The sequence below is a fragment of the Copadichromis virginalis genome, linkage group LG20, assembly GCF_057382275.1.
Source record: "Copadichromis virginalis isolate Kocher_CV1m ecotype Utaka linkage group LG20, C_Virginalis_male_GT1.1, whole genome shotgun sequence".
NCBI classification, from domain to species: Eukaryota; Metazoa; Chordata; class Actinopteri; order Cichliformes; family Cichlidae; genus Copadichromis; species Copadichromis virginalis.
In genome coordinates this window covers 14,144,282-14,158,068 of record NC_140637.1, presented here as the reverse complement: position 1 = coordinate 14,158,068, position 13,787 = coordinate 14,144,282, and the positions used below count along the sequence as shown (strand labels likewise).

Below are 13,787 nucleotides of genomic sequence, written 5' to 3'. Positions count from 1 at the left end.
ACAATGATAACTTATATCTCACAGAGTTAAGAAACATAGTTTGAGGTGTTTTTAGGAAAATCAACCAGTCTCATTTCAGTTTATAAAATGTATTTACCCAATCATCTCTAATAAAAACATTTATATCTGCCTCACATTCAGATTTTCTTAATAGCTCCACAAACCTATTTTTTTTTACAATCCCCCGTTCATAACGTAACAGCCACAGAACACAACTTCTGAACTGTAAAAGGAACCACTAAGCGTACACTCATCAGCCACTGTATCGGATACACGTGTTCAACTGTTTATTAATGCAAATTTCTATTTAGACAATCACATGGTAGCGACTCAATGCATTCAGACATGCTGATGACTCGCTGAAGTTCAAATTGAGCACCAGAATGAAGAATGTTTAAAGTGGGTTTAATGTGCCATGTTTGTTGGGACCAGACACGTGGTCTGAGAACTGCAAAACTGCTCATCTGCAGAGATTTTCTCACTCAACCATTTCTAGAGTTTTACAGAAAATGGTCTAAAAGGTAAAATATACAGAGAGCGACAGTTTGTAGGCAAAAATGCACTGTTGGAGTCAGAAATCACACAAGAATGGCCAGACTGCTTCAAGCTGAAGGCAACAGGAACTCAAATAACTAGTAGCTACAACCAAGTATGCAGAAGAGCATCTCTAAATGGATAACATGTTAAACCTTGATGCAGATGGGCTACAGCAGCAGATGACCAACTGGGTGCAGCTGCTGTCAGCTGAGAACAATAACTGAGAGGAGATTCACATCAACCGACAAATCTACAGTAACTGTATGATGCTATGTCTGTGAAGGTTCTCAGTCATCCAGGTCATCCAGTCAAAGGAGCTTGCAAAGAAAAGCGTCTGGAGATTGGGACCCACACCAAGTTTCGCACCTTGGCTCAGGCGATTAGAGGACCATCAGGGGGTCCTTTTGTCCCTCTTTGGGGGGTTACTCCCACTAGGTTTAAATCTGGGACTCCCCACCATTTGACCTTAGAACTGAAGAAGCTTCTAGGATGAGCGGTGAAACGTCTTCAAGCAACTTAAAGAAGTCCAGACGCTTTTCTTTGCAAGCTCCTTTGACTGTATGATGCTATCACATGACTATGGACTAAAATCTCTAAAGAATATTTCCAGCACCATGTTAAATCAAAACCACAAAGAACTGAGTATTAGTGTTTGCTAATTGGTTAGCAGCTGGTCTTTAATCCATCTATTAACAGTATTTGGATGATAAATCTGTAACTGATACTGATGAAACTATGCAAATGTTTAGAAAATAGGCACCCTGTTGGATTAAAATGAACTGACTTGCTATTATAAAGTTGTATCTGAAGAGCACATAAACTGTATTAGATGTATTACACTCCTTGATCTTTCAATTGAGGTGTTTTCAGTAAAATCAAGTACCTATTCATGTTGTCTGCTTCTACAAAAGTGTGAAAGAACAAGTCGTTCTAACAAGCTCATTGGAATTAGATACCACTATTGCAACGAGCAAGTTTATGAGGTTTCTTGTATTATTACAAAGTGGAAACCATAGCAAGTGAGCCATGAATGAGCCAACCACGTGAAGTTACAGAGCAGGGTTGCAGACTGCTGAGTTACATTATTCATATTAGCCACGAAAGCTCTGCTGACTCAATAACTGCAGACTTCCAAACATCCTCTGGCATTAACATCAGCACAAAACCTGTGCACCAGGAGCTTCACAGCTTAGCACCTCCTGTAGGTGTGTGTGGCCCAGCACTTTTGTTCATAGAGCTTAAATTCAGGAAAAGGTTGTGGTTTGTTTTAAAATGTCATGACTTAAGAGTAAGGCCACCCTAGCACCACATGTGTGTCACCAGACCACATGTACATGAGACACCAGCAGCTCTGACTGAACAACAGTGTTCACTGATCCGTGATTAAAATTTTACAAGACAACAACTAAGAAAGGCAGATTTCCTTTTACCCACATTCTTATGTAAAACATTAGAATCTTTCCTCATAAAAAGCTCCTTGCTGTTGTTGTGCTTGATTAATTGTGTGCGGGAAAACCGAGGTTCAATTTCTATTAAGCCATACGGGTTTTGATAAAGAAAGCAAAATCTGTACCTCTGCTGTTGTGTCTGATTCCTGCTGATTTCGACACACTCGGCACAACAGAGGACAGAGTGGGCAGATGAGGATGAGGAAAAGAACAATACAGGAGGAAAAAAAGTGCTGATCTCTTTCTCTCTGCTTCCCCGTCATCCTCCCTCCCTCTCATTCAGTATGCTGACTGTTTCTGTACAGAAAACTGACTCCCACGCTATTCTGCCTGGCCTATTTATCACATTGATCAGCTTATAAAGAAATCAGATATACACTGGAGGCTCGCTAGGAGAACTGCTTATATGAGACGGATCATGAATTTTTCTTCTTTTTTTTTTAGCACCCTCTGAGATGCACTGCACCGAGCTCACTTTACTCATTGCTCCAATCTTGCTAACGTGGTCATCTCATCATAAATGTGCTGACAGTTTTTCTTACACAACAGTCACAAACAAAAGAAACAACACAGAATACAAAATTTCTAAGTGTATATTGTTAGCCAAAACACAACAAATGGGAACAAAAATGTGACCCAAAACACAATGAAGGGTCTGTGTTATGTTCGCTAAAACACCACAAATAGTAACAAATTCACGTTAGATAAGAGGCTGTGGTTTCTTTTATTCCTTTCTTTTATTTTGATTAATTTTTTATTCCAGCTTCTCAAATAAGTATTTAATTTAGATTGCCACTGGTCTCTTGTAATCGTGCATCTTTTGTTGTTTGCTCATTTAAAAATCCTTCCATAGGCTAATGGCTAATGCCATTAAATGTCAGGAAACATGCAGTAATGCCTGGAGATGAACCTCTGGTAATCGCAGACATCCTGATCTTCCTTCCAGTGACGGGTGATATTTAAGCGATTCCAAAAAAAGAAAAAAAAAATCCCTTGTTTCTACTACAGCACCATCTCAGTAAGCATCTACAGTTGTGGCAGCCACACAGATCTAAACTGAACCGTCGAAGCTACGTCTGTTCTTCCACATCCCAAGAAGACAGCAGGAACTCAGTGTGTCCATGTGTTTGGAAAAGCCACCATTTGTCCCTAATCATTTCTAAGTGTAATCTAACAATCTAACCACAAAGAAGGGACAAAGCATCTCTCCCCTGAACACAGTAATCCAATCGACCGGGTATCATCCCTGAAAATAGCAACAGGGCCCGTTATAAGCCCTCAGTCACAGCAATTCACATCTCCCTCGCATCGCACATATCACACCCGACCTCATCATATCCTCTACAAACGGGTGGAGTGAGTGAATGAATGGCATTTGCATTACATCGGCATAAAGCAGTGATCCTGCCGCTTTCCTTACAGATGCTGTGGTGTATCCTCAGAATATCAATGCTTACGTTCTGGGGAGCTCCAGCTGCCTGCCTTATTGCTTCCAGTGCGCTTCGCTAAAATGTATTCCTACTGTCTCCCGGCTGTCATTGCAGGAGTTTAAAAATAAACAAATAAATATATTGGAATAAAATCTGTATTTCACCTCTAATAAGATGCAAAATGAGTCATAGCCTATACACCCCTAAAGACTACACCTTTCACCTTTCTCATTCGAGAAGTCAGGAGATTTTCCCGAGTCTACGGAGGCTTGAGCCGCTGACTCTCAGCACTGACCTCACACGTCTCCCTTGTTTTGTAATCGTTTTGAACATTTTCCTATAAGGTTGCATTGTTACGATACCTTCCGTTATCTAAGAGAGCCCAGCGGATTTTAAGTGGCTATCCATTTTTACGTGAACATTATCATTATTATTTTAAAGACCAGAGCCTTGGTGAATCCATCCTTGAACACAGCAACACCAACACCAGTGGTTGCTGCAAATGAAGCAGAAATGCCAGATTGGTTTGGGGGTGTTTTTCACCTGATTACGTTTCTTTGGTTCCCCGCGACTCCAAACACACTTTCCATTCTAAGCGACACATGGCACAAACATTGGGGGGATGCCTACCGCACAGCAGCTGCATCCAGGCGCAGGTCTTGTAAACGGTGGAGGTGTTGCAGAAGAAGAAGAGTGCCATGCAGGCGATGCAGCTGAGGATCAGCACCATGGACAGCAGCACGAACACTGAGGCCGCCTTGAAGGCTCCGGACGGGATGGAGCTGAAGTCGGAGAAGCTGCCCACGCAGGTGAGCTCCCGGCTGGGCGACGGCCCGGTACCCACGCAGTAGTGGAAGAGGCCGAAGTAGCCGGCCTGCGGCGTGTTGACGCTGTCGCCGATCCAGTAGGGCTGGATGAACACCACCACATTGACGATGGCGAAGCAGATGGTGAAGATGGCCCACAGCACCCCGATGGCTCGGGAGTTGCGCATATAATTGTCATGGTAGATCTTGGAGGCTTCTTGGGAAGGCAACATGTTTGGTCGTTTTTTTTCTCCCCTCTCCTTCTTCTTAGATATTTTTTACACCCCCGTCCCGCTTCTTCTTTACACTCTCATATATATATATATATATTTTTTTTAAAAAGATGTAAAAGATGTAAAAGCCCCCGCACAGCTCGACACACCTCACTATTCAGATAATCTCTTCTCTTCTACACGAAAGCTAATGTTTCCCTCGCTTTGGCTGTTTCTTGGCTGTTAAAAGGGCCTACATAAGCACACGATAAAACCAGACCTGCACATATGTGTGTGATCTTACAAGACTACACATAGTGGGGGGGAAAGAATAATGGGAATGCTACATTGAAGCAATACAAAAATCATAGCCTACCTATACTCCTAATGAATAATTTACTAACACCAGTGATTCAACATTGCTGTCTAAGGCTCGTTTCCTCAGGGCTACACTATAAATGATTAACAATTAAAAAAATCACAATAGGATTTCCCCCCCTTTATTTCACAGTCGCTGGGTGGAGGGGGTTAAAGCTGCTTTTCCATCCTCATCCATCAGTCCAGAGCTGTCTTCATCATGATGTCCTTTTATTACCATCCGTGAGATGAGATGCCTGTAGCGCCAGCGGTGGACCCCCGTTTTTAGCTTCCCAGGGATCCGCGGGGTGCTCCCCTTCCTCTGCTCGCCTCTACTGTCCACGCAGCATGTGGGGGGAGGGAGGGGGGCAAAAAAAATCAAACGCGGTGAAACGAAAAAGGGAAAACCAAAAAAAAAAAAAAAAAAAAAAAAAGATGGAGACCAGCCTTTAACACGAGCCCTCTGTCAAATTTCAACAGTCCTTTCTCGTAAATCCGACATCCTCCACCGCCTCGACTCCATTATCATCGTGCTTTTTGTCGCCTTTATCCAGTGTGTCTCAGACCTCTCTCTCTCTCGCTTTCTCCGTCCTCCTCCTCCTCCTCCCGTCTCTCTCTCTCGCTCTCCCTCTCTCTCTGCGCGCCCCCCGAAAGATGCTGATGTTGTACTGATGACAGCGCTGGAGCGCGTTCACGTAAGCGGGCGCAGCAGCAGCATAAGGGGTGGAGAGGCGTGGGGGGCGGATTTGCATCAGAGCGCGTCTCAGCCTTTCTTCACCTTAAATTTGAAATCACACCAACAAATATTCCGGACCCACAGTGACCACCACGATGGTGTCACCCACGGATTCAAACCATTCCAGTTCTATCATGAACGGGCTAATTTGCAAAATCTAAATATGAAATACAGACTTTTTTTCATGTTACATAGCATCCCCCCCCCCCCGTTTTTGTGCTCTTGGGGTGTTTCAGGAGGCAGAGCAGGTCATCTACTAACGGGGAGGTTGTTGGTTCGACCCCTTAGCCTACTGCCAGGGTCTCCGTGTCCACGTATCCTTGGGCAAGATACTGAACCCTTAGTTACTGCCGATGCGTTCACGGTACTGTGTGTGAATGTTAGATAGAAATCAGTTAAACGTAGAACAACAAGTGTTTGGGTGAAAGAGGCATGCTGTTTAAAAAGAAAAGCGCTATATAAGATACATCTCTCAAATGCATGCATGGCAATACTAGCTATGCATATTTGAAAAGCTTGTAGTAGATTGATGTTTGTTTGTTGGTTTTATTATTTATTGTTTTGTTAGTTTTTGTCTGTTAATCTGCTGTTTTTTGGTCTGTTCTATCTGACTAACCAGCTAGAAATGTGAACTCTAGCATTTTAACCCGTTTGAGTGTTATCAGGCAATTGGTAAGGCCAAGTAGTGACACATACATGGGAGTGAGAACAACTATAAACTGTACCTAAAAGATGGACACAACAACCTTGCTGTCACCCACTGGTTTCTAGACTGTTTCCTTTTTTAAAACTTCAGCATTAGCCTTTAAGCAGCCATCAAAAACTGTGATGTTGATTTATTCATTTATTCATTGAGACAGAAGTGTTGGAAAGGGTGGAATACTAAGCACAGTCGGTTAGCATCTGTAAATGGTAAGGATATAACACACAGATTGAAATATGTGCTAATTATTGCTAAATAACCGATCAATAAAATATCGATTTTACAGAACTGTATTATAAACATCTTGGAGGGTTTGAACCACATAGCAAGCCATCAGCGACTACTTCGCTAGCCTCAGCAGTATGCAAATGGGGTAATGGAAAAAACAGGATTTAAAAAAACATGATTTTAATACTTTTAACTTGGGCATTTTAGCAGGGAGTCTATGGGGACTGACTCACTTTGAGAGCCAGCCTCAAGTGAACTCCAGGGAACTGCTGCGTTTTTCAGAGCCAGGAGTTGCTGCTTCATAACAACTGATAAAAGGCACATAATGAACTATTTCAGTAAGAACTGAAGCAAAGTTTGATTAGTGTCTCTGAAAGAAATCTATTTTAGCTTTAGGGAACTATAAATTATGACAAAAAAGGCATTTCATCAAGATGGTGATGAAATGTCTGCGAATGCACCAGACTACCATAAAACATCTGGCAAACTAAATAACTCTCTTCCTCTAATCGCACATGTAGTGATCATCCTAAGAGACGTAACAAATTATCACTGCCATATATCTCCACATAAGAAAGCACAATATTGCTCCTGCACAACAGAATCACCCACATTAACAGTCATTCGTTGCATTTTCTTTATTCAGGCTTCTGGCTTCTCCAGAGCCAGATGTTGCCTTAACTATTGAAGCCTTCATTCTCTGTCCATAAAAAGCTCCGTTATTCACCGGGAGGGGGGGGGGGGGGGGGGGGTGCATCTACCCTCAAGATTTCACATTCATATAAAACTAGGCCAAGACAGAGGTCTGTGAGATCATGCTTTAGAGGAGGGAGCAGACAAAGACTGTTGCATACAGTGACTGGTGTTAAGGCCAGAATAAAGCCTTCAAGGAAGTTGCATTTGAATTAGCATAGCGTTATAAAATAAACCCACAAAGAGAAACCCGGAGAAACAAAAGTGCATTGCTTCATGTTTAGGCATGGCTTATAATTTTCATAGCAACTGGATTACCAGTGCACCCGGTTCATCCTTCCTTTCAACATCTTCTGGCTGCACTTTATGCTCAGAACACACATAGCACATCTGGATGCTGTCTAAACAAACATGTATTTTTGCCCTGTGCTTCCACAGCACAACACTGACTGTCTTTCTTCATCCTGAGGCCTCCTGTCATCTGTTAGCAGCAGCGGGGAGTTGACAAGCTGTGTGTGTTTGTGCGTGTGTGCGCCACTAGCATGTGTGTTTGTGTGCTAACACTGGCAGAGTGAGTGCAAAAGGTGCAGTGTAACTACTGAAGTGAGGACATGTGAGTGGAAGGAAATAGACTTGTACACAGATAGGGGATGCCTCTTGAGGAATGAGAGGAGTTTTCATGGAGGGCAGCAGAGGGTTTGTGAATTTTGCGTCTGAATCTTTGTAAGGCTGCGTGTGTGTCGGCCTCACACAGCAGTAAAACACCACTGTAGAAGAAGAAGACCAACTTCTATCTTTATCTGTGTTTTTGCTATATCTTGTAACAATATCATTATAACTATGCATAACGCATCACCAAAGATATCTTTAACACAGAGCTCTTTCATCCGTGCCTCCATGTCATTGTGCAGTACTCCATCACAGCACATGATCTTGTATTAGGGTGCCATCTGTTGCAATTATAGTGAAGTGCAAGTGGGCAATGTAAAAGTAAGTCCAAATGCATGTCAGTGCATGGCTTAATTTTTTAATTAATTCATTAATTTATTGAGTAAATGACAAAGTTGAAGGAAGTAAGAAAATGTCTGTAGCTAAATGTTTTACTTACTTGTTAACGTCTCACTCAGCTGCAAGAGTTTAATTTCTTTGTGTTTTCTTAACACAAAGCCTGCAGATCTGTAAACAGTCGAGCTCCTCTCTTCTTTCTAGATATGTCCAGCAATAACAAAGTAACAGAGTCACTAGCACGACGACTCCATAAAATGCTGCCAAGTACATTTAAATATATCAATGGTAAATGGCCTGTATTTGTATAAAGCAGTTTACACATCCAGTCATCCACTCATTCACACACTGGTGATGGCAAGCTACATTGTAGCCACCCTGGGGCGCACTGACAGAGGCGAGGCTGCCCAGCCCTCTGACCACCACCAGTAGGCAACGGGTGAAGTGTCTTGCCCAAGGACACAATGACCGAGACTGTCTGAGCCGGGGCTCGAACCGGCAACCTTCCGATTACAAGACGACCTGCCAACTCTTGAGCCACGATTGCCCCGTGAAGTCTTTCACATATCTCATTCTGGTCCCCCACACTTCATCTATTTCTTTTTATGGCCTCTGATTGTGGACTTGTCATGGTCTTCTTTTTCTTTCCGTTGTCTATGTGTGTGTGTGTTTATAATTCTGCTTGTGCGTTTTGGAATTGGAGCCTTGTCCCGGCTCGTGCACTTCTCCTGCCTGCGTACCTGGAAGCGGTTCAATAATCACTCACCTGTGTGCAATCTGATGATTACTCACCCACTACCTAAGGCTAAAGAGTTCCCTCAGCTGCTGCCAGATTGTTTCACTGACTGTGGTGGTGTTATTTGGCTCCTCGTGTAGTATGTTTTTTTTTTTTGTTGTTGTTTTTTTGACTAACCTGAATATGTTCTGCACAGATGCTTCCAGACATCATGGGTCTGCAGAGATACACCTGTCTGCAAGAAAAGGAAACCTGCTGAGAAAGAGTTAAGGAGAGGAAGAGACGTGAGAAGGAAAGCTGTCCATCTGCTTGCCCAGAAAGAAGACATTCAAACAGTTCTCTTGTTGCAGTTCAGTGTTTATTGCCTGTGTGTAAAAACATCTGTTGAACATTTATTCTTGGTTTCTGCTTTCAAGCCCAAATCTTGTTCATTTCATGGCAGTACTCTACTTATTACTGCTAACCGTCAGTACAGCATTCATATAATGAGAGGGACTTCTTCACATATAAATTATTGTATGAGTTCCACAGGTTTCTGTACCTGGACAATCACTTAATACACATGCTTCTTGTAAGAAATGTTATTAGAATACATAATATACATTTTCATTTTTATCCATATGGCACAAATCAATGAAACTACAGGTATGTCTTGAACACACAAAAACACAAAACTGCAGTTACTGTACTCTACCCTAAAGGGCTTAGAAACATGATGTTCTGAATGGCCTTTACCCTTGACGGAAAGGACAGGTTCTTCAGCGTGCACATTAAATAAATATGCAGGACGTCTTTCTTTGAGCTGCACCACATCACTAAAATTAGAAACATCCTGTCTGAGAGCAATGTTGAAAAGCTAATCCATACATTTATTAATTCTAGCCTGGACTATTGTAATTCATTATTGTCAGGTTGCTCTAAAAGCTCCTTGAAAAGCGTTCCTCTGATCCAGTGCTGCGATGAGAATACTGACAGGTGAAACAGAGAGAAAGAGATCATTTCTCCCATATTAGCTTCTCTTTACTGCGACCCCATCAAGTCCCTAATTGCATATAAAATTCTTTTCACATATAAAATCTTTAATAATCAGGTCCCATAGTACCAGATCATCCTAACACAGAACTTACTTTCTCTCAGTCAGCAGGCTTACTTTTGGTTCTTAGGGTTTGACAAGTTAGCAACAGCTATAAACTCTCTGTCCATCACATCACTTTCCTGCTTTGGACCTACTTTAAACTGCGTTGTCCCATTTAATTGCCACTCTTTCATTTCATTTTTCTTACTGAGTGTCTACAGTACTTTTCATTTTGTTCTGCCTGTTGTTCATGATCTCTATACTGCCTATATATCCTGAGCCTGGTTCTGCTGGCACTCTCTGCCATAGGTTGGTAAAATAACACATAGAAGAACGAAATATATTATATATGAAATATAATACTATACATAATTATAACTATACAATTTTCTCCTGATGCCAAGCTATAAAAACAAAAGTAATGTATACAATTCTCCAATCATTTCAGTTTATTCATACAATTTATTTGATAATTATTTTTATTCAGTGTAGCATAACCAATTACCCTTTTTCTCGAATAGAAAGTTAAAGTATAAGGCAGCACTATGATTACATTTGTATTTTGAATGGATGTACCTGCTGAAGTCCAAAGTGTCAAGACTTTAAACTATATATATAATTTAATGTCTTGACACTTTGATTCAACTGTTGCAGGTTTGCTCTAAGATGTGGGAGCCACCAGATGTCGCTGTACCTGCTGTTTGACACCAAATCAAATCAAATCAAATCACTTTTATTGTCACATCACATGTGCAGGTACATTGGTACAGCACATGTGAGTGAAATTCTTGTGTGCGAGCTTCACAAGCAACAGAGTTGTGCAAAATACAAAAGCTTCCATTTGTTTTCTGACATAATGAAAAGAGAGCTACAAAGCTTTGCAAGGCTTCCTCCATTAAGATGGGAAAATGTGTAGATAGAAACAAAATTTCACAAATTAGCATTTCAGCCATACGCTAATAAATAATGTATTTTCATGAACTTAATGAGATTATATTAAACTCAGATCAGATTATGTAGGGTGAAAATATAATAAGATAATATGATGAAAACAAAACCAAAAAGAAAATCACAGGATCATCATGAGAAAGATCTAGAATCAGCCCTAAGAGCATGTTGAAGAACTGAAGGCAGTTGGGACCATAGTAGGGTTGGTAACCTTTCAACTATTAAATAAGGGAGACTCTGGGAGACTCAACCAGCTGGGCATAGTGTAAATATGGAGTGTATGTGACATTGCAGGTAATGGTCAATATACATGACATTTAAGTTAGAATAAGGGGCAGACCAATTTTGCTCATTATACAGGATGTCCTGGCTGAAACAGGACAGCAAATGGAGTGTTTAAATGGTGAATATGACCCAAAGAACACCAGTCAAGCATGTCGGTGGAAACGTGCTGAGGGTATTAGATGACTTCACTACATGGAGGGGTCATGTACATTAAAATCTTGGACTGATCCATACCACTATGATCCACAGTAATGATATTAGAATGTCATTCGTACTGGAGAAGTGTAGTTGGATGGCAACAAAGACAGGGAAAGTCAGAACTGAGGGGATTGCACTACCAGGAGGAAGATAGCTACAAGTACCTCAGTATCCCACAGGCAAATGCGAACCATGAAGAGGCCACTAGAAGAGCCGCAACCACAAGAGACTGGCTGAGACTGGAGACTGAGAACTAGTAAGGGTCAGAACCACTATCCAGGATGAAACAACAAGCATCCATGAGTTAGGAAGATGGCCACTACTAATCATGTGCCAAGTGAATACCTCAGGCAAGGAAACCCTAGAAGGAAGAGGAGCAAGGAAAGGAACCATCATGGAAGGACAGACACCTGCATGGGATGTAGCACTGGCTGCACCGGCTGTGCACAGTCTGCACATTTGCAGGCTGTGCAAAGATTGCTCTCAGACAATCCAGCACATATGGGTAGGGTGCAAGATGCTGGCAGGCAGGGCATACATGGAACACTATAGTGTACAGGAACATCTGTGTTGAGTATGAGAGAGGACAGCAGTCTTAGGAAAATCAAAGATACTGCGTAGAGCCCTCAAGCTCGCAGGCCTCTGGTAGAGGACCGGAGCTTAAAGAACAAAGTGCGCCCACAGGACAAGAGGGATATTTTTATTTTATTTTTTTAACCTATATAAAATACAGAATACTTCATCGAAATCTTTATCAAATTTAATTATTAAGTCATTCAGAAGACAGCAAAGTTATGACAAATTAAACTAATTCTGTACTTGGTTTATTGGTTTACTAAAGCTTTAAATTGTGTACATACAGCCTGTAGTGATGTGGAAAAATACTCATAATTATGATTACATTCACATGAATTTCAGTACTAGTATCCAATCTAAGGACTGAACTCATCTTCAGTCATGACCAAGCAGAGCAACTTTCCACACACGTCTGAGGAGAGAAGAAGACTAGTGAACAACATACCACTACAAATTTGATGAACCCAAATTTTCCATCCATATATCTGTGCTCAGGCTGTGAACCTTTGAAAGACACATCTGTTCTCTTATCATTATATACAGTGCTGTGCAAAAGTTTTAGACAGATAGGAAAAATGCTGTAAACAAAGAATGCTTTTAAAAATGATTAAACATTTATTTTCATCAAACAACAAAATCCAGTGAATGAACGAAAGAGAAACCGAAATCAAATCAATATTTGGTATGACCACCCTTTGCCTTCTTCTAGGTACACTTACACACAGTTTTTGAAGGAACTCGGCTGGTAGGTTGTTCCAAACATCTTGGAGAACTAACCACAGATCTTTTGTGGATGTAGGCTTCCTCACATGCTTCTGTCTCTTCATGTAATCCCAGACACACTTGATGATTGTACAAAAGGCCAGCCAGTTCGCAGAACTCACGAACGGAGCCACATCTGCGGAGTAAGATATCAGCATACTGCTGCCATTTAGCCAATGAGCGGTGAGGCAACCCATTCTCTTCCCCAATCAGAAGACACAATTCTACCTCATCATTACGCACACGTCGACGCAGAGAGTTCGGTCGGAGCTGCAGGTGAGAAGAGTCAGCAGAGTTTTACTCACCGTGTGGATTTTCATTCCTAATGCTGTTAGCGGTGTGCATCCATGAGACTGTAAGTTTCTGTGTTTTATCGTGTTTGTTCTTTGCTGCGGCCATTATCCTCCCTTGTTTAATCCTTGGCGCACACTTTGTTTACCGATTGTTACTGCCGTTTACTGCGAAGCAGCCTCTGCCGTGCGGTCATTAAGGGACCGTCACTAATTTCTCATGTTAGCTCTAATGTAAAGTGCCTAGTTAGGATTTATGTAAATAGTAAAATTAGCATTTGTTGACACTCCCTTATTTTGGTTGAATGTTCCACTATCCAGTATTGTTTGTATTGTTGTATTACACATTTAATTCACTCTGTTCACATAATTATGGAAGACTTTTATGTTCTTTCCAACAGAAACCACACCATCACTCACCACACGGCATATAGCACTTTTTCAGCCTGTTAAATCCCCTCACTCACATTATGGATGTGTGCTTCGGATTCTTGCTAAATAAATGAGTGAACGACAGATACCTGAGTGGCAGTGGATTTTGTGGATACGCCATCTGTTCTTATCGGACAACCCTGTTGAGATTGTGGATTCATAGAGTCAGCACCTTATCATCTACATCAGTCATAGTCAGGAGGTCAAGTCCATCCCTCTTACAGTGACCTCCTCCATTACATGGTCCTTCGAGCCGGAGTTACAGTTTCGCAGGCAAGATGGCTTTCTCATCCACTCCTCGTCCTCGTCGCGATGGTCATCGGCCTCGTT

General features: G+C 41.7%; 1 protein-coding gene across 1 annotated transcript in view; it reads right to left on the bottom strand.

Annotated features, from left to right (window-relative positions):
- LOC146684465 (LHFPL tetraspan subfamily member 4 protein-like) overlaps positions 1-5,424 on the bottom strand; it is a 37,645-nt gene extending 32,221 nt beyond the window's left edge. Inside the window, exon 1 of the mRNA XM_085443880.1 lies at positions 4,046-5,424. Within this exon, the coding sequence (XP_085300006.1) occupies positions 4,046-4,454 (409 nt within the window). The 5' untranslated portion in view covers positions 4,455-5,424. The remainder of the gene's footprint in view (positions 1-4,045) is intronic.
- Between the last annotated feature and the right edge of the window lie 8,363 nt (positions 5,425-13,787).